Source organism: Myotis daubentonii, chromosome 2, assembly GCF_963259705.1.
Source record: "Myotis daubentonii chromosome 2, mMyoDau2.1, whole genome shotgun sequence".
Lineage (NCBI taxonomy): Eukaryota > Metazoa > Chordata > Mammalia > Chiroptera > Vespertilionidae > Myotis > Myotis daubentonii.
In genome coordinates, this window is record NC_081841.1 from 163,867,980 (window position 1) to 163,888,193 (window position 20,214).

General features: G+C 37.8%; 1 protein-coding gene across 2 annotated transcripts in view; it reads left to right on the plus strand.

Moving 5' to 3' along the window:
• Positions 1–20,214, plus strand: part of SLAIN1 (SLAIN motif family member 1) — a 57,792-nt gene that overhangs the window by 11,145 nt on the left and 26,433 nt on the right. For both annotated transcript variants that reach the window (XM_059684914.1, XM_059684915.1), the window contains exon 2: positions 5,371–5,510. In XM_059684914.1, coding sequence (XP_059540897.1) covers positions 5,371–5,510 — 140 coding nt within the window. The remainder of the gene's footprint in view (positions 1–5,370; positions 5,511–20,214) is intronic.

The window sequence follows — 20,214 nt, forward strand, 5'->3', positions numbered from 1 at the left end:
CTGTCATCTGTTTTGTGTTAACTTTGGATATTGTGGGAAGTATCAATCAAAGTTTATTTTTGCATATGGATATCCATTTGTTCCACAGCATTTGTTCAAAAGATGGTCTTTTCTGCATGGAATTGTCTTTGTAATTTGCCAAGAGTCATCATTCCACCTATGTGTAGCTCTGTTCCTGGACCATCTCTTATTGTCCATGGATCTATTTATCTTCATGCCACATTGAAACTGTCTTCATTACTATAGCTTTGTAATGAGCTCAGTCAGCACTAGCTGTCTAACTTTGTTATTTTCTAAAGGTTATTTTAGCTATTCTGGGATCTTTGCATTTCCATGTGAATTATAGAGTCAGCTGTGACATTCGTGCAAAAAGCCTTCTGAGATTTTGATTGGGATTTTGTGTTAAATAGATAGCTCAATTTAAGAATAATTGACATCTTAATATTTAATCTTCTGACCCATAAATATTTTATTGATTTTTAGTGGGAGAGGGAGGGAGGGAGCCAGAGAGACAGAGAGAAATAGATGTGAAAGTGAAACCTTCATCGGTTGCCTCTTGTACAACCCCCACTGGGGTTTGAGCCCAAAACTCAGGCATGTGTCCTGACTGGGAATCGAACCAGCAACCTTTTGGTGCATGGGCCGATGCCTAACCAACTGAGCCACACTGGCCAGGCCCTGACCCATAACTATTGTCTATCCATTTATTTATATCTTTAATTTATCTCAGAGTATTTTGTAGCTTTCAGTGTATAGGTCTTGGCATCCTTTGTCAGATTTATCCTTAGGCATTGTGTGTGTGTGTGTGTGTGTGTGTGTGTGTGTTTTATGGTAGTGTAGTGGAAAGTGAAATTTCAAAAATACTGATTGTTGCTACTATATAGAAATACAATTAACTTTTATACATTGATCTGGTGGTATCCTACAGTCTTGCTAGAAAACTCCCTTATTAGTTCTAGTACCTTTTGTGTAGATTCCTCAGATTTTTAAAATATAGATAATCATGTCATCTGTGAGTAGACAGTTTTACTTCTTTCTTTCCAGTGTAACTGTTTTTATTTATTGTCTGATTGCACTGACAGGGGTGGGCAAACTTTTTGACTCGAGGGCCACAATGGGTTCTTAAACTGGACCGGAGGGCCGGAACAAAAGCATGGATGGAGTGTTTGTGTGAACTAATATAAATTCAAAGTAAACATCATTACATAAAAGGGTACGGTCTTTTTTTTTTTTTTAGTTTTATTCATTTCAAACGGGCCGGATTCGGCCCGCGGGCCATAGTTTGACCACGGCTGGGCTAGAACCTCCAGCCCTCATCTTGTTCTAATATTAGGGGAAAAGCATTCATGGTGCTTCACCATTACAGATGCTGTTTTTGTACACGTGTTTACTGTGATCAAGGATGTTTCCTTCTATTCCTAACTAGCTGAGAGCTTTTGTCAGGAATGGATGCATTATGCTTTAGTCTTTGAGATTATTATATGGCTTTTCTATTTTAGTGCATATGATAAGTTACATTTATGTTTTACTGGGAAGCCAACCTTTCATTCCTGGGATAAACCCTACTTGGTAACGATGAAGTATGCCTTTTATATATGGCTGAACTCAATTTGCTAAACTATTTAGAATTTTTGCTTCTATGTTCATGAGGGATAGTGATCTTTAATTTCCTTCATTATAAGGTCTGAGTCTGGTTTCAGTATCAGTAACACTGATGTCATAAGATGTGTTAGGATGTGTTTCTCTTTTTTTTTGTCGCGTTTGTCAAGAATTGGTATTCTTTTTTATGTATTAGATAGAATTCAGTGGTGAAAACTTCTGGGTCTGGACTTTTTTTGTGGGTAGGTTTTGTGGGTAGGTTTTCTATCCTTTTAGCCTGCGTGTTTATATTTAAAGCGTAAATGTTGCCCTATCCAGTTTGGCTCAGTGGATAAAGCGTTAGCCTGTGGTCTCAAGGGTCCCAGGTTCAATTCCGGTCAAGGGCATGTACCTTGGTTGCGGGCACATCCCCAGTAGGGAGTGTGCAGGAGGCAGCTGATCGATGTTTCTCTCTCATTCTCTATCCCTCTCCCTTCCTCTCTGTAAAAAATTAATAAAATAAATAAATAAATAAATAAAGTGTAAATGTTATAGGCAGCATGTAATTGGGTCGTTTGTGACCCCTTTGAAAATGAGGAGAATATTGTCCACATACCCATCAGAATATTTCCCCTTAGTTTTTATAGGTTAGGATTGTGTCCAGGGCTTGTGCCTAAACCAATCACTGGGTAAACAGGAACAATGGGATTACTATGATTGGCTTAGCGCAGTTCATCCATCCTCAGTGTGTCTCCAGATAGCTGTATCAGTATCCCCTGGGAACTGGTTAGACATTCCGAGTTCTTAGACCCCATCCCCAAACCTACTGAATCGGGTAGACTTGCCTGTAATCAGGTGTTAGCAAGTTTTGTTCCAACAAGCCCTCTTACAGATTTCAATGCACCAAAGATTGAGAACAACTGGCCTAGACTAACCTTTTCTGGGGGTCTAGAGAGCTACCCGGTTCTGGACAGTTCAGAAGTCCTTTAGCAGGGGAGGGTGAATGGGATGGATTTACGTAGATAGGTGATAATCTTGTCCCAGTAGATGGAGGTGGGGCCCAGGAATATAAATTTTTTAACTAATCAGTATACTCTTGATGAAGGCAGGATTGTCCACATTCTCAGGGAATGATGATATATTGGGATTACTATTAAATCGATTCAAACAGATATTTTAGGATCCTCATTTGCAATAGGAGTTAGATTGTATCCTACTGGTACATTGGGCCTGCTGCCTGGTTTATATGGCTGGTCAGCTAAATTTTTACATTATTATTTTTTTTATACTGCTTACAAGAAACTCACTTTATTCCTTTTTTTATTTAAATTTTTTATTGTTGACACTATTGCAGATGTCTCCCATCCCTTCCCCTCCTTTGCCCACCTCTATCCAGCCTCTGCCCCCTTCCCCTCCTTTGAACCTCACCGCACTGTTGTCTGTGTCCATGGGCTATGCATATGTGTTCTTCAGCTAATTCCTTCACCTTTCTTGATCCAGTCTCCTTCACCTTCCTCCCCTCTGACATTTGCCAGTCTGTTCCATGTGTCCATGCCTCTGATTCTATATTTTTCATCAGTTTGTTTTGTTTGTTAGATTCCATATATTAGTGAGATCATATGGTATTTGTCTTTCTCTGGCTAGCTTATTTCGCTTAGCATAATAATCTCCAGGTCCACCCAGGTTGTCTTAAAGGGTAAGAGTTCCTTCTTTTTTATAGCAGTTGGTCCATTGTGTAAATGTACCACCGATTTTTAAAATATGTATTTTAAAATATGTTTTTATTGATTTCAGAGAGAGGATGGAGAGGGAGAGAGATAGAAAATCAATGAAGAGAGAGAATAATTGGTTAGCTGTCCCCTACATACCCCCGACTGGGGATGGAGCCTAAAACTCAGGCATGTGTCCTGATCAGGAATCAAACCTTTACCTCCTGTTTCATTGATTAACACTCAACCACTAAGCCACTGATGGGCACTTAAGCAGTTTTCAGATCTTGCCATTGTAAATAATGCTGCTATGAGCATAGGGGTGCATATATTCTTTCTGACTGGTATTTCGGGATTCTTAGGATATATAATCAGAAGTGGGATTGCTGGGTAAAAAGGCAGTTCTATTTTTTATTTTTTAAGGAAACTCCACACTTTTTTCACAATGGCTACGCCAACCTACATTCCCACCAACAGTGCACTAGGGTTCCCTTTTCTCCTTGCCAGTGTCGGCCTGGAGACTGACTAAATAATATTTGTTATATTACTAAATAGTTAAAAAAAATCAACAGAATCCTATTTCATGACATCTGAAAATCAGCTTGTAATGAGTATGGGTAAAGTTTATAGGAACTTATTCATTTGCATATCATCTATGATGTCTTTGGACTGCAATAGTAAAGTCGAGTGGTTATGACAGAGCCTGGCCCACAAAGCCTAAATACTTACTAGCTGGCCCTTTACAGAAAAAGTTTGCCCATCCCTGACTTAAAAGAATAATTTACCAATGAACAGTGTATTCCCCAACCATCTTGGACAACTGATAAATTACTCTAGTAGGTGGGAGTCCTGACTATAAACAGTAAAAGAGTGAATAATGAAGTGTTATTTCAAGAAAGTGCACTCATTAGAATTATGGTAACTTTGAAGGAATATTACTTTAATGAGATTTGTAATTAGAAGCAGCTTTACAAAATAAGGTCAATTATTAGTGATTATAATTTTCTTTCTTTTTTAAGTTAACTATTGGTTAATCCTCAAGATAAAACTTTTTATATAACCCTATCACTGAAATTCTAAAATTTACCTTAGCACAGTATATCAGTGAGAGGAAATCTTTGTTTTAACTTATTGTGCCTCCTTGTTATTTTGTGTCCTACCCATTATTATGTAACTCGAGGGCCGGTGCATGAAATTCGTGCACTTGGTGGTGGGGTCCCTCAGCCCAGCCTGCGCCCTCTTGCAGTCTGGGAGCCCTCAGACAGGCGTCAGTCAGACATTCTTAGCGCTGCCGCAGAGGCTGGAGAAGCTCCCGCCACCACCGCTGTGCTCGCCTGCCGTGAGCCTGGGCTCAGGGCTTCTGGCTGAGCGGCGCTCCCCCTGTGGGAGCGCACTGACCACCAGGGGGCAGCTTCTGCGTTGAGTGTCTTCTCCCTGGAGGTTAGTGCGTGTCATAGCAACCAGTCATTCTGCTGTTCGGTTGATTTCCATATTAGCCTTTTATTATATAGGATGGTATAGATGCTGGAAGGGAACTCTTCCTAAAATACATTCAAAAGCTGTTTGTTTGGCTTTACTAAGAATGAAGCACTTACCAAATTTAGAATAGACTTTGACTAGAGAAGTATCTGATTATTTGAAGGTTGAGAGCATGAATAAACAACTGACATTCACTTGTAAAAAGCACATAAAATTTGCTTTGTTTGCTATGTCATGCTTAGGTACATTAGCTCAAGTTCATGTAAGATTCTATTGCTAAGAAAGAGATGAAAATGTTTCTTTCTGGAAAAGTGAGGTAGTCAGATCATCCTGGTATCTGTTCAAGGTTAGTTCAATAACAAAAGCCTCCAATCTCTGACTCTGAGATATATTTTCACAGTTTTTGGAGTCCTTCCCACCAAGCTGCATCCCCATTCTACTTGGGGATGTTTGTCTGTTAAGAAGTAGTTTTGGTATTTAAACTAATCAAATGTGAGTTCTGTTTTGGTAGAGATTGTTAATAAATACGTGTTATTTTTCTCTAGAAGACAGGTATTCTCTACATACCTATATAATACCTATAATGTAGATTTCTCTTTTTAAGGTTATACGTTGGGTCTTCAAAGACATTCTCATCATCAGAAAAATCCCTGAGCCCTTTGCAGTGGTGTAGACACGTCCTAGATAATCCGACTCCGGAGATGGAAGCAGCAAGGCGCTCCCTGTGCCATAGACTGGAGCAAGGTAATTGCAAACTGATACCTTTACATTCTCAGACTCTTGCCACTGTCAACTCTGTTTTTGCTGATTTTGGAATAGATACTTAAATAGAAAAACCTTGCCCTGAGGTGTGGCTCGTGCATGCACTTCACATGTATTACACATCAGGGGTTCTTAATATAGAATATATTTAGTTTTGTGCTTATTTTTTAGCCAGATTTTTAGCTTGTATTAGTTTGTATTGTACAGTAGGAATACACTTTTTTTTTATTTCTGTTTGCAAATATACTATAACTAAAATGGGTCAGTCTTAAATTCTCTGGGGATAGTAACAAGGTTGTGTGGCTGAATTCCAAGATAGAAAACTGAAGATTCATTGGATGTGAGTACTGACCATTTTGAGTTCTTTAACTGGAAGTACTAACCTTCATAAATAGGAAAATAATCTTGTATTATATGTAGCATTAATTAACTTATGGAGCCCAACACAAGTTTAAATTAAAAAAAAAAATTAGGACTGTTGTAAAAAGAAAAATGGCAAAAGAAATGAGTAGTACTCAGCGCCTTTGATTAAGTAGACTACTTAATTAAAGTTGTGATTATTTAGGCTTTTGATTGTCTCTTAACTTCTCAGTATCTGATTCATTATCTAGGAACACTATTTCTAACCCATGGACTACCTGCCTCCAATTGTCAACTTGAGTTTGAAAATGCAGATTTCTGCCTGGCCAGCATGGCTTAGTGGTTGAGCATCCACCTATGAACCAGGAGATCACAGTTCGACTCCTGGTCAGGGCACATACTCAGGTTGCCAGCTTGATCCCCAGTGTGGAGTGTGCAAGGCAGCCAGCCAATGATTTTCTCTCATTATTGGTGTTTTCTAGCTCTCTTTTCTTCTCCCTTCCTCTCTGAAATCAATTAAAACGAAAGAAAATGCAGATTCCTGCCTCTTCCAGACTAAACAATCAGTGTAGCTGGGAGTAGGGCCAAGGGAATCGGCATTGACAAGCTCACAAGTGTGGCTCTTATGGGCACTGCAGTTTGGAACAGTGCCTATGAAACTCTTCAGGGATAATGAATGATTATAAAAATATTTGGACGTGATAAGACAAAGTATAATAGGTAACATTTCTTGAGCTCTTAATTCTGTGATAGAACATTAAGTTTTTCATATCTTTATTTTATTCAGTCCCACCCCACTCAACTGCGGTTGGTACTATCCTCACTTTTAGAGGTGAGAAAAGTGAAGTTTAGAGAAATTTGGGGGATTATGAGGCCAGAGTGATACCCTGGGGGCAGAGATAAGAGCCTGGGTGTCCCAGTGCAGAAGACTGTCCTTAACCAGTATTCTCAACTGTGTTTTTTGTTTGCTTGTTTTTTGGCACAGTCATTAGTAAATTTCAGTCTGTTTTAAATATTTGGGGAAGATCAAATTTAAAAAGCATGTTCTATTAACATTTTAAAGTGAAATAAGTTATTTAGTATAGAAAGTTGAAGAGTGGAATAGGAACAAAGGAGTATTGGGGTTAAAACTTTGGCAACAGATGCTTATCTAAGAGAGCAGCTCTCAGAGTCAGAAGACTCTAATCTTGATTCTGTTCCCTTTTACCTGCATGACCCTAAGCCACCATTTAATCCCTCTGGATGTTTCCCTTTCAAGGTTGTTTAGCTCATCCCTAAATTTCTTTATCCTTGATTCAAGGACTTTTTAGATGTGCATTTTTAAAAAACATGAATGTGTCCTAATTTTATTTAAAATAAAATTTAGAACTAGAGTTCTTTAGCTCAGGGGTCACAGACTTTTCTGAAAGGGACCGGATAGTAATAGGTTAGGCTGTGCAGCCCCACAATCCTTGCCATCACTAGAAAGCAACCATAGATGCAGACAGTAACGAACACGGCTGTGTTCCAATAAATCTTTACCTTCTGACATTGAGATTTGAATTTCATGTGATTTTTTTTCATGTGTCACAAAATAATATTTTTATTTTTTTAAAGCATTAAAAAGTGTTAAAACCATTCTTAGCTGGTGGGTATTACAAAAATAGACAGATCGGATTTGGGCCCTTCAGACCATTTGCTTATCGGGTACATTGACATACACTCTTTTTTTTTTTTTTTTTTCAATAGGGGAGAGGCTTTTCTTAAGTTTGATGTAAATAATCCTGATTGCTGGGGGCTTTTGAGAATTTAGACTAAGTGCCTGATTATCTGATTTTCCACTCATTGACTAGGGGCTAAAGCAGAATTGTGAGGTTATGGGGAAATGAACTGAAAGCTGGAGTTTTATTCATGATGTTATTTATTTAAATTTTGTGTAATTGAAGTTAAGCAGAGAACTAGCATTTCAAAACCAAAATTAGTCTTTTGCTAAATTTGTAAATCCTCTTTTGCTTTAAGACTAAATGCTTTTGTTCCAAAGATCCATAATCTCAATATGAGATAAGAAGTAACCCCATAGAACAGGTAATCATTGGTTGAATTTCTCTTTTTGAAATTTATATTTTATAAAGGATTATGTCTGTAGTTTAGAAATATTAGTCTTGTGGGTACTTTAAGAAAAATAGCAAATTCCTACCCCATCCTCCCATTTTGTTTTATTACCTAGATATAATTACTTAACAAAAGCTATTTGGCCCTGGCTGGTGTTGCTCACTGGTTAGGGCATAAGCCTGTGTACTAAACAGTTGAAGATTCAATGCCTGGTCAAGAGCACCTACCTCTCCTGGGTTTCAAGTATCAGTTGGGGTGGGTGTGGGAGGCAACCAATCGATGTCTCTCTCACCTCTCTCTCTCTCTCTCTCTCTCTCTCTCTCTCTCTCTCTCTCTCTCCACCTCTCTCTCTCTCTCTCTCTCTCTCTCTCTCTCTCTCTCTCTCTCTCTCTCTCTCTCTCTCTTCCTCCCCCGCTTCCCCACCTTCTACTCTCCCTCTGAAATGCAATGGGGGGAAAAATCTTCCAATTAGGATTAACAATAAAAGCTATTTGTTTTTATTTTGTTGTTTGCCTCTTTATAAATTCCATGCCTATATGGCTATTGCTTGAGTTGTAAATTTTAAACATTATCCATTGGCTTTCTGCTTTGAGTGGTGAAGGTTTAATTTTTTAACAACCCTCCCTCCCCAATATGGTACTATTTTTTTTTTTTTAACATATCCTCCCATGTAGCTTTTTACTAATTTTAGGATGCATCAATTGATTATGATAGAAATAGTCACATCTGAGCCACATAATAGTTTATCATTATGTTTCTTTTCTCATCTAACTTTCTGTTTTTCCTAGAGTTAATTGTAAAAAGACACTTACTTGATTTTTTGGTCTTTGTCATTAATTTATCCGCAGACTCTCCAAATGAGCCATCCTTTGTACAGTTGGACATATAAAGCCAAGTTTGTTTGTTTATTTATTTATTTATTTATTAAATATATTTAGTGATTTTAGAAAGGAAGGGAGAGAGAGATAGAAACATCAGTAATGAGAAAGAATCATTGATTGGCTGCCTCCTGCATGTCCCCTACTGGGGATCAAGCCCGCAACCCCAGCATGTGCCCTTGGCCAGATCCTAACCTGGAACTCTTCAGTCCGCAGGCCAACGCTCTATCCATTGAGCCAAACCAACTAGGGCAAAGCCGATTTTTTAAAAAAATACTATTCCTCCTGGTAGTGTCCTGTGTTCTCTTACTCTAGACTGAACTGGCTCTCTGTGGCCCTGTGCACAGCTGTCATGGTGGGCCTTCCTTCTTCTGTCTTCAGTGCTGTATCACCTGTCTCCTTGCTGGAGAGAATTCCTTTTCCTTATATTCCATTTTAGTAAAATATATTCTCCTGTTGCTTTTTGGGGGAGTAGGAGAGAATAGAGGATCCATGGGAGAACCTCATATGTCTGGAAGTGCCTTGGTTGTACCCTCACTCTTACACTTGATTGGTTTTTGGACTCAGTATGGGATTCTATGGTTTCTCAGTATAGAAACCTTTCCAACAGAGTTTAGAAGGCTTAGTCCATTATATTTTAGCTTCAGGATTGCTTTTGAAGTCCTGTTCCTTTCTTGTTTCTGATTCTTGTGACCTTTCTATTTAAAATACACTAGGTATTTTAGAATAATTTCTTTCTGGTATTTTGAAATTTCATTTTTGTGCTAGACAGTCAGTGTGTGCAATTCAACCTGGAAACTCAAGTTGGGCAAAATTTTAAGCATTATTTCTTTATAATTCTCCCCTCCCCTCCAGTTTTCTCTGTTCTTTATTTCCAGATACTCCTTTTATCAAATCTCAAATCTCCTGGATTCCTGTTCCCATTTTTTATTTCTCTCTCTCTCTCTCTCTCTCTCTCTCTCTTTCTCTCTATTTTTTATCAATTTATTTTTCCTACTTTCTTGGAGATTTTTTTAAAAAACCTTTTCTACACTCTTAGCTGCATATTTATTAAGTATCTTCTGTGTGTCAGGGACCATTGTAGGTAATGGGGATACAGCAGTGATCAAAACTGATGTTAAGTCCCTGTGCTCACTGAATTTTTTTACCTTTTGGTGTGTACTGACTTTACACTTACTCCTCCTGTTTTTGTGTAAAGTACTGTTATTTGTGTAACGTAACTTAAATCTAGCAGCTTTCTGTTTCAGTTTACATAATAAAAGCCATCTTTGAGGAAAGCAGGGGAGGGAGCCCAAGTGTTTCAGTAATTTGCTATAGACTTTGAAACAGTTGTCCTGTTTTGGTTTCATCCTAGAATCCCTACCCTTTGTGGTACCTGGCACCTTCAATTCCAGAACCCTCCCAGGTCCTTGTTGGCTTATCCCCCACTGTGGGCCCTCAGAGCAGTGAGTGCTGAAACGGAAGTCTGTTACCTGATGTTCATCGGTTGTCTCACTTCTGAATGAAATGACTTGACTCAGTCTGATGGGGCCTCCTTCCCTATTGTCTTTCATCTGTTTTAGAAGACTTTTAGTTTAGTTGCCATTCTAGTGTGGGTTTGTAAGAGAATAAATAAAAACTCATATTTTGTCCTTCATATTGAAGAATTCTTACTGGCTTTCAATTTGGGGGGTCCTTTGTCAATGATAGCTAATTAACATATCACAAATTACAGTTTACTTAAATGTTATTAATAATTAGTATAAATATTTAATTGAAATAATGTGAACATTCTATATTTTAGAAGTTTCAAGTAACTCTAATGAAGCATTTTCTTTTTTATTTAGGCTTAATTTCTCTCTTGAACAGTCAGCATTTTCAGGGAACAAATATTATTGAGCATTTTCTTTGAGACCAGGACTCTTCATTTGAGTATAAATTGCTCAAGGGCAGGGTCACACCAGGTAGAAGGGAACCTGGCCTATTCTATAGGCTGTTGCTAAAATAAATGAAATTTTATTTCTTTCTGAACCCAATGTCACAATGACTACTGTTACAATTTCAGTTTGGGTTTTGAATATTTTAAGATGGGGTGGAGTCTTTGCACCACTTTCCGTACTAGCCATCTCTTTCTTCCAAAAGAAAGTCTGGTGTCACTTGAAGTATCAGCTTGTGGCATTGTTTTCCCACTCATCGGCATGTTTAATTTTAAATAATTAGTTTTTACTTATTTTACTGCATTTTGTTGCAAAATGATCAGTAGTTGTATACATTCACATGAATTTAAAGACTATTTGGTAAAACCATCCACTGCCATGACAAGGAGCAATTAGGGATTAGATTTGAAGAAAGGGTAAACTCATCCTTTCAGTCTCTGGTCCGTTCTCTCTCTCTCTCTCCTTTAAATCCTCACCTGAGGACATGCTTAGAGAGGGGGAGAGAGAAAGAGGCAGGGAGAGAAACATAGATGTGAGAGAGGAACATTGATTGGTTGCCTTCTGTATATGCCCCAACTGGGTATCGAACCTGCAACCCAGGTATGTGCCCTGACTGTAAATTGAATGGGCAACCTCCTGGTGCCCAGGACGATGCTCAACCAACTGGGCCACTCCGGCTGGGCTCTGTCTCTCTTTATACACACTCACTGTTTTATCAAGGGATGGGTAAATCTTTTTTAATATTAGCCTGGGGCTTCAGATAAGATGCTGCTTCTTAGCATATATTTTAGATATTTGCCCCTGATTTTATGGGGGGGGGGGAAATTACTCATAAATTAAAGGTTAATTTTCTGTAGAACATGTGTAGAAGAGCCATAGCTAGGAGGAGCCATAGTGTGTCTAGTGGATGGACCTTATATACCTTCTGGTTCCTTGGTCTTGAATCCCATCCCATTCTTTTCTTATTCCCTCCTATACTCTAGAACTTACCCTCTGCTATTTTCTTGATTACAAATTATCTGTCTTTCCTGCTTAAGAAGGATGTATCTCCAGGAACAGATTGTAGTAAGGGTTTTTCAAGCTCAGTTTATGCAGGTACATTTGGCAGCATTTCTCCCAAAATTATCTCTAATTCTGTCATTGCTAATGATAACTTCTTGAAGGACCTCTAGCTCTCCTTTTGCTACCTACATTTTTTATTTGGGAGATCTTAGCTAGGCTTGCTCTATCTGACATCATTGTGACTGGATCTGTGTTATAGGAGAGTGTATGGAAGTATTCAAGTTTTGTCTTGAAGTTGTGAGGAAAATCTTATTAAAATCCTGATCTTCTGAAAGTTTGTTTTTCTGAACAAAATGAGGGAAAGTAAGTCATGTTTTGTAATATTTGATTTATAGGGCAATAACAAGGGTATTATAATTGTTTTAAGATATTGCTAAATGAAGTTTGTCTTCACAATTCCTATTTTGCAAATTGGTTAACTGTGTGTGTGTGTATTTGTATGTGTGAGTGTGTATAAGTCACAATGGGATAATTATTTTTGGTGGAAGGTATATATATATTCTTACAGATGACTGATATGTATTAATTACCCTTAAATTCTCATAGGGCAAATTAATTGAACATTAATTAAATCAATTGAAACTTTTTATTGTGGAACTAAAACTTACTTTCCCTTTTCCAAACTGGTTTTTTTAATGTGAAAATTTTATAATTTATAAAGTTAAATCTTTTGGTACTTCTAAATCTGCAGTCCATTGGTATAAAATTAACTAAGAAAGCCTAGAATGATATTTCTCTCCCCCCCTCCCCCCCAAAAAAAACAAACAGCAACAACACTGAACCCTCATTTGAATGTGCAATATTAGACAAAACTCAAAATTTTGGTTGTTTTCTTCTCTTTGGAAAATGGTCCTAACATTTGTTACTTTCTTTTTGGAAGCATCTGAGGATAGGGGCCTACTCCTCAATTTCATTCTGAATTGCCAATGCTTAATAACCTTTCAAACAAGTTTTAAGTTCCGAATGTTTGGCTTTTGTGATTTATTAATTTGACTATATTTAAATTCCTTAGATGAACAAAGAAAGTAATTGAACATTTGGTGTTATAAATGGTATCTGAGTAGCCACGCCAAGAAGAAAAATCACATAGTGGTGCTCATTAAAATGCTAGTCTGAGGGTGGAGATTTGAGTCTGTTTTGTTCATCTCTCCCCCTTCCCCCCCCTCCCTCCAGTGCCTGGAATAGTTCCTATCACATTGTGGGTGTTGAATGCTAATTATGGTGGAGAGTTTTGACCTAGTAGTTAGACTTAGTGCCGGTAATGCCTCATCCCTAATTGAACTGTATGACGACAAGCATGCCACTTGTTTCTAGTGTTTTGCTAAGTAAGTGGGAACATTGAATAGGTTTCACAGAACTATTAGAAAGATTTCAGGAAATGTTGAATGTGAAATTACTTTGAAAAATATGAAGTGCTTTATATGTATATGCAGTTATTTATTCAGAAAATGAACCCCAAAAATACAGGGAACACTCTTCGTTTAGCTATTTATACTTTATAGAAAACGAATAGTATTTTTTCCTTTGGGGATGTCTGTTTTCTCTAATTATAAATAAAAATATTAGAGTTAGAAATCTCAAATTGAAAAGTTTTAATGAATGTAGTTTATTCAGGAATAGTAAAACATTCAAGACACATTGTTAGTCTATTTCTTTTCTTCTGTTTCTTCTTAGATCGATGTATATTCCATTTCTGACATGCTTTTCTATATTCTTCCCCACTTCCCCTACCCCTTTAGAATATAAATAACAAACACTCACAGAACTTTCATGGACAGCGTTAGCTCACATGATACCCTACATTGGAATGAGACTAGAGCCTGAGCTAAGTCCAGGTCATGAGGCTGGGATGTTAAATAACCAAGTAATGATCAAAAAGCTTATCTAAGTAATTTGAAACACCCAATATGTGGTTCAGTTAATTTGGGCCAGTTAATAAAAGCTTATCTTGCCTTAAGATACTTGAATGTCCATAACTATTGAATCAGGACAGGTCACATTTGAGGAGTGTGGGTATAGTTTTCACAAATAGTGTAGCCCTGCACAATTACTATCTTGGGTCATGTTTCCCTATGACTGTGTCTCATCTCCTCTGGGATTATGCTAAGCAAGTGTGGATGGTTATTACTTCTTTATTGAGTTTTTCTTAAATCTTCATGATACCTCCTCCATTCGTGTCTCAGTTGTTATGATGGAGTATTTCTCTCTAAATTTAGCCAATGATGTGGAAAGTGGTTGGCTAATCCAGTGCTCTGAAGGTGACCTTTTCATTTGTAAAAGCCACACAGATTGAACTGAGACATTAAGAAGCTTGTTAAGTGTCTGTCTCCTGGAAGCTGTCCAGTCTCTCCTTGCGTGGCCCAAAACGTTATCTCCATCAGTTCATGTTTCCAGTCTTGAGGTACTCTGTCACATTTGGAGCACAAAATTGAAAGTTGGTCTGTGCAGTTCATTTTAGGTAAGCTTTGTAAAGGATTCCCTTTCTCATTGGAAAAGTAATCTGGAACCATACTGAAATTTTTTGTGTAGAGACAGGTTCTCTTGACATTTGCTATTAGTCCCATATGTGGGAAATAGAAGTCACATTTCATGCCTGTGAGCTTCTGTCACATATTTTCTTTGTTTTTATGTTCAGAATAGCCCCAATGCATTTGCTTCACTACTGGTAATGTTATTTAGTACAAATAGTAACAAATAATTGAGATTGTGCTCCTATGAAATTTGCAGTTGCTACCTCATGTGTTTCTAGGTAGTTTTTATTTTGACATTCTATCATGATTAGGAAGGTGTTTATTAAAATAAACAATAACTTACTCCGGCCGGTGTGGCTCAGTTGGTTGGGCATTGTCCTGTCCACCAAAAAGTTGCTGATTCGATTCTTGGCCAGGGCATATGCCTGGTTTGCAGGCTTGATCCCGAGTAGGAGTGTGTAGGAGGCAGGTAATCGATATTTGGCTCTGACATCGGTTTTTTCTCTCTCCTTCTCCCTTCTTTTCTCTCAAATCTTTAAAAAACAAAGCAATAACTTATGACAGTGAGGATAAATGTTTGTTATAACGAATATATAACTGACATGCTATTTTGTTACCTACCTCAATAAGGAAAAAATAAAACAAGAGATTCTCCCAAATACTTTGTTTACTGTTTTCATACTACTCTGATAGTTGATTAAATTTCCTCCATGGCAGCGAAAATTTATTTTGGTTATTGTTCATGTCTGTTATTTGTGACCTCTACAAAATAGAATTAGTTTATGCAATAATTTGTAGACTCTCCTTTTTTGAAACACCAGGCCTTGATCAGAGAGATGAGATCATAAAATAAATGTATTGAGTACTTGCTGGTGAGGCACAATGCTAGATACTAAGGATACAGTGGCAAGACAAACTCAATGGCTGGTGTTTGGAGCATGCAGTTTAGTACAAGAAACATTATAAATATAGCAGCTCTTGCTCTTTTTCTTCCTTTCCTTTAAAACAAGCATGATGACTCTAATGGACCTGAGTCAGAGTGCTATGGCCAGGAAATAATTTCCCAAGGATATGGTATGTTGAGGAGTCATCAAGAGATAAGCAAGTACCTCTATGGGGGAGGGGCAGGGAGCAGAACAGCCCAGAGCATAGGAACAGCATGTGCACAGGCCCTGAGGCGAGATGAGACCCATGATGTGAGAGGAACTGGCAGACCAATGTGGTGGGAGTTTTATGGAGGGAAGTGAAGAGGGAGAAAACATGAACTGAGTGGCTCTAAATGAAACTAGAGAAGTGAGTGTGCAGGATTTTCAGGCAGTGAAGAATTCTGGGTTGGACCTTAAGATGGTGGGGAGACCTCTGAATAGTTTTAAGCAAGGAAATGACATGATTCTGGATAGGAAAGCTACAGGGTACAGTCTGGATTGTCTTATGTGGCTGAGCCTTTTTTGAAATCTGGAAAAATCTGGGGAGTGAAATAGTGATTTTAGGAATTTTTTGGAATGTGAGTAAAGTTAGACTTTAGCACTTTTTAAGGGGGATTCTTTAGATAAACTTGAAAATGTTTTCTTATGGTTTTCTCATTAGTATTCTGAATTTCTCACATGACTTCATGTGAGAAGTGGTAGTTAAAAATGTGGCCAAACTCTTCATGATACTTAATTTACTTTGAAAACATAAGGCTTTGATATTCTCATTTACTTATGATACATAGAGCTTTAAACTTTTATATAGTAACAAGTTTCGTGTGTTTGATTTTGGAGCTGTTGCCAGTTTCTATTTGTGAGTTTAATTTTTTTCCACTGTTACAGCTGCAAGATTGTAATTCAAGGAACGGTGTGTGTGTGTGTGTGTGTGTGTGTGTGTGTGTGTAAGTGTGTAAGTGTGTAAGTAAAAGTATGTCTTGAAATTTGGATTTATAGATGTGTGTGCATTTCATAAGCGTGTGTGTGTATAGTACATGCTACATGATTGTGTGTGATTCCCGTTTTTATAGCATTTTTAGATAAGGAATGTTGGTTCGGTAACAGGATTTTCTGGCAGTAGGAGTTGCATTTGCTGCAGATGGTGGTTGCAAGTGGTGGGGATGTCTAGTCTTCAGGATGAAACAAGATACCTGTTTTTAAAAAAGGTAGAGCGATCTCAGTGTGGGATTCCTACTGCTCATTGGGACGCAGAGCTCGAGCTAACGTCAGACGTGCACATTGCATTGAGCAGGGGCTGGGAGGAGTAGCAGATGGACTTCCAAAGCAGCCCACCGCTGGGATAAAGACCACCTTACTTTGCATTGTGAGGATCCTCAGCCATTTCTGCTGTTGCGTGTCCAGCACCATATGGAAAGTTTGCTATGGAATAACCCATCCTTTACATTGTGCCTGTTTTCAGTTTTCTTTATTAAGTTAGAGGCCCATTGGGGTAATACCTGTATTGATTCAGAAGAAACTCATACTAGTTACCTCTAGGATGAATTTAGTCTTTATTCATAAATATAAACCAGCAACTAAGTCTTACTTGCATTTTGGGAAAACTAACAGCAAGAAAAAATAAGCAGAGCAACTGACTTGGTAGGAAATGAGCACCTTAGGACCAGAGAGGAATTTGTGTGCTCAGATTTAAGACAGTACTGCACTTTTAAAACAAGAACAGATTTCTGGGAAAATAAGCAGTCAAATCACTTTTAAGTCATTTGTAATTTCTTGGAAATACTAAAAAAAAAGAATGAACAGGGCTAAAAACCAAGCCGTTTACCTGATTTAGTCAAAGGGATCTCCCAAAAAGAAAGACAAAAAAAGAGAAGTTAGGGGATGTGGAGGACAGATACAGAAACTCTAATTTTTAAATAGTTTTAGAAGCAGAAACAGATAGTTGAGGGGAAGAAAGCACCAATAAATAACAAAGGAAAAACTCCTTGAGCTGAAGACAGGCAAGTCCTCAGTATGAACTAGGGTAGATGAAAAAATGTCTCTACCTAGATATCCTGGTTGAACTTCAGATTTTCTAAAGTTAAAGAGAAAATCCTGGAAATGTTCAAAGAAAGAAATAGGTTATCTACAGTGGTAACAGGCCTCAGACATTCCATTAGCAATATTGAATGCTAGATGAAAAATGAATATTTCCTTTAGTTTGAAGGGAAGTTATTTTCAAACTATAATTTTGCACCCAGGTAAATCCTAAATTGTGGGGCAAATGGAAGGGGATTTTGATTTTGCAAAGATTTAGAAAATTTTACTTTGTGCACCCTATTGTGATGGTGGAAAAGTCCAAGGAAAAAATCCCTGAGATCTAGAGAACAGTGGCCACCAAGATGACCCAGGAGAAACCAATAAAGAGGGAATAAGGAAGGAGTTGGCTTGTCACGTACTTCACCTAGTGGTTAGGGCAATGATGGCGAACCTATGACACGCGTGTCAGAGGTGACATGTGAACTCATTTTTTTGGTTGATTTTTCTTTGTTAAATGGCATTTAAATATATAAACTAAATATCAAAAATATAAGTCTTTCTTTTACTATGGTTGCAAATATCAAAAAATGTCTACATGTGACCCGGCACCAGAGTTAAGTTAGGGTTTTTCAAAATGCTGACACGCCGAGCTCTAAAGGTTCACAATCACTGGGTTAGGGTCTAGTCTGCCAAGCAGTTGCATTTCTTTCCCTTGTTTTTTTTTACAATATTTAGTTCCTCAGTGAATGACACTTATTATATCAAAACACTGAAAAGCCACATTTATGTGGTTTACCATCTACTGATCACTTTACAGAGGTCCTAATCACAACTATAGAATGGAATGATAATGCAGTAAACCTCGACAATGTAAAACTAGAACTGTCAGATCTGGAGATGGAAGTGGCAGGTAAGAGAGTGTGTGTGTCCTCAATGTCTAACCTTTTCACTGTGGGGAGTCGGCTACCAACAAGGTGGTGTTGGTTTGTCTACTTAAAATTACACTTATAAACACTAACTATATAATTGCCTCTCAATTCTAAGACAAAGCTCTTGGAAAGTGGGTCTGGCTGTTTTAGACTTTTATGTATATTTTAATGTTCTTCTATGTGCAGGTATTGTAATAAAATGATGAGAGTGGTTAGTTTTAGGGACCCCCTTCCCAAATGTGTCTTGTTTGTCAAAACTTTTAAATTTATGTTTACATTCCGCCACCTCCCAAGATTAGTGGGTCAGAGGCCTTTTCTGTCACTGGGGATAAGCCACTTGCGTTGTGCCCCTCACTGAAAGGAGAGTAGATAGCCCAGGAGGTGCAGAACAGAAAGGACTGTCCAAATTTCATTTCCATCGCTCTTCTATTCAGGAACTTCTAGTGCATCCCAGTAGCTTACTGGGCTTGGATTTACTACTATACTGTACAGTCAAGGTCAGGAGACTCTTACTGGTTATCTAGTCTATCCTTAGTTTGCAGGGCTGGGGCGGGGGGGGACCCACTATTTTGAGACAGGAGATAATCTAGCCTGTTCCTTCATAGCATTAGATTCTGTAGCATCTTAACTTACTTCGTATTGCATGGTGGAACTTGGATGCTGTTCTAGCTGGCTGTCGCAGCCTGCATTGTGGCTGTAGTCCAGTTGAAAGTGGCTGTCTAGAATCTGCATGACAGCATCACAACCTCGACAGATTATTAGGTCACTCTTTCCCCTTGTTCTTCTCAGGTTAAGTCACTACTTTCACACAGACCCTCTTGTCACATTCTATGGCTATTTTCACTGTCCTTAAATTTGATTTAAGCCTGAGCAGTCAGGCCTATGGAGAAAATGGCTCCTATAAAAGGGAATTTTTAAACATGCCTTTGAAGTGTGATTACTACTAAAGTTAAATTTCTAAAAAATCCCCCTTATTAACTGCAGGTGGGAAGTCTGGTGATGATCTGTGAAGCCTCAGAGATCACTCTGGTCCTGGATGCCACTGTATTTGGTCCATGTGTGCTTAAAGCTCCTCTTCATTTTGACCAGCAATTAAGTGGAAATAGTTGACAGCCATAGAATTTCCTCTTTTCAACCCTCACTTTTCAGCTTTGCTCTTAGACTATGTCCTGGTTGGAGAAGACCCACAGAAGGATCCAGTAGTGGCAGTGAGAGACGAACATCTGACATGAGGTCTTGGTTAAGATTTGAGCAGAAGAGATTTGATGCTTTAATTATGATGACTATACACATTAACCAACGAGATTGCTTTAACTGTTAAGACCTAGGAAACACTTGGCCTATTAAATTCAGATTAATAACTATTCTAAAACTCTGATTCCTAGGGATTAAGTGCTATTAAGCAATGCTCTTTGTGGTGAAATTTTTTTAACTCTCATTGACCAAATATTTACTAAACATTTGTCTGCCGATCATTGTAGGTATATAATTCCTTAGTTACTCTCAAACTTAATATATTTTAAAACTTCATCCTAATGTTGAAAGTGACTTTCTTGATTAGTTCTAGGTATTATTTAAATGGACATATTAACTCTTTTACTAGATATTTCTTAAAGGTGGTATGAATTCATATTTTTGTAAATTACTACATTTTTAATGAAATTGAAATATTGAGTATCTACAGTGTTTTGGGTTATACATGGATATATATCATGGTTACTAATTTTAAACCATTACATTGGTCATCATAGGCTGAATGAGCTAAAATTGTGGGAAAATATTCAAATTAATCCAGTAGATTTTTCTAGCTATAATTTGAAGATTGAGAGATTTGGGGGTTATGACTAACTCACCCTAATTAAATACTCCCTAAGTATACCAATTAGGAGCATCGTTTAATTCTACTTATATGAATACACTGGCAAATGCACAATAGTTAAATCCTCTTTACTTTGTGTATGCCTGGGAGAGAACACTATGAACACCTGTTTCTAAATAATTGGACTTCCTAGATCCCATATGCTTATTTATCAGGTC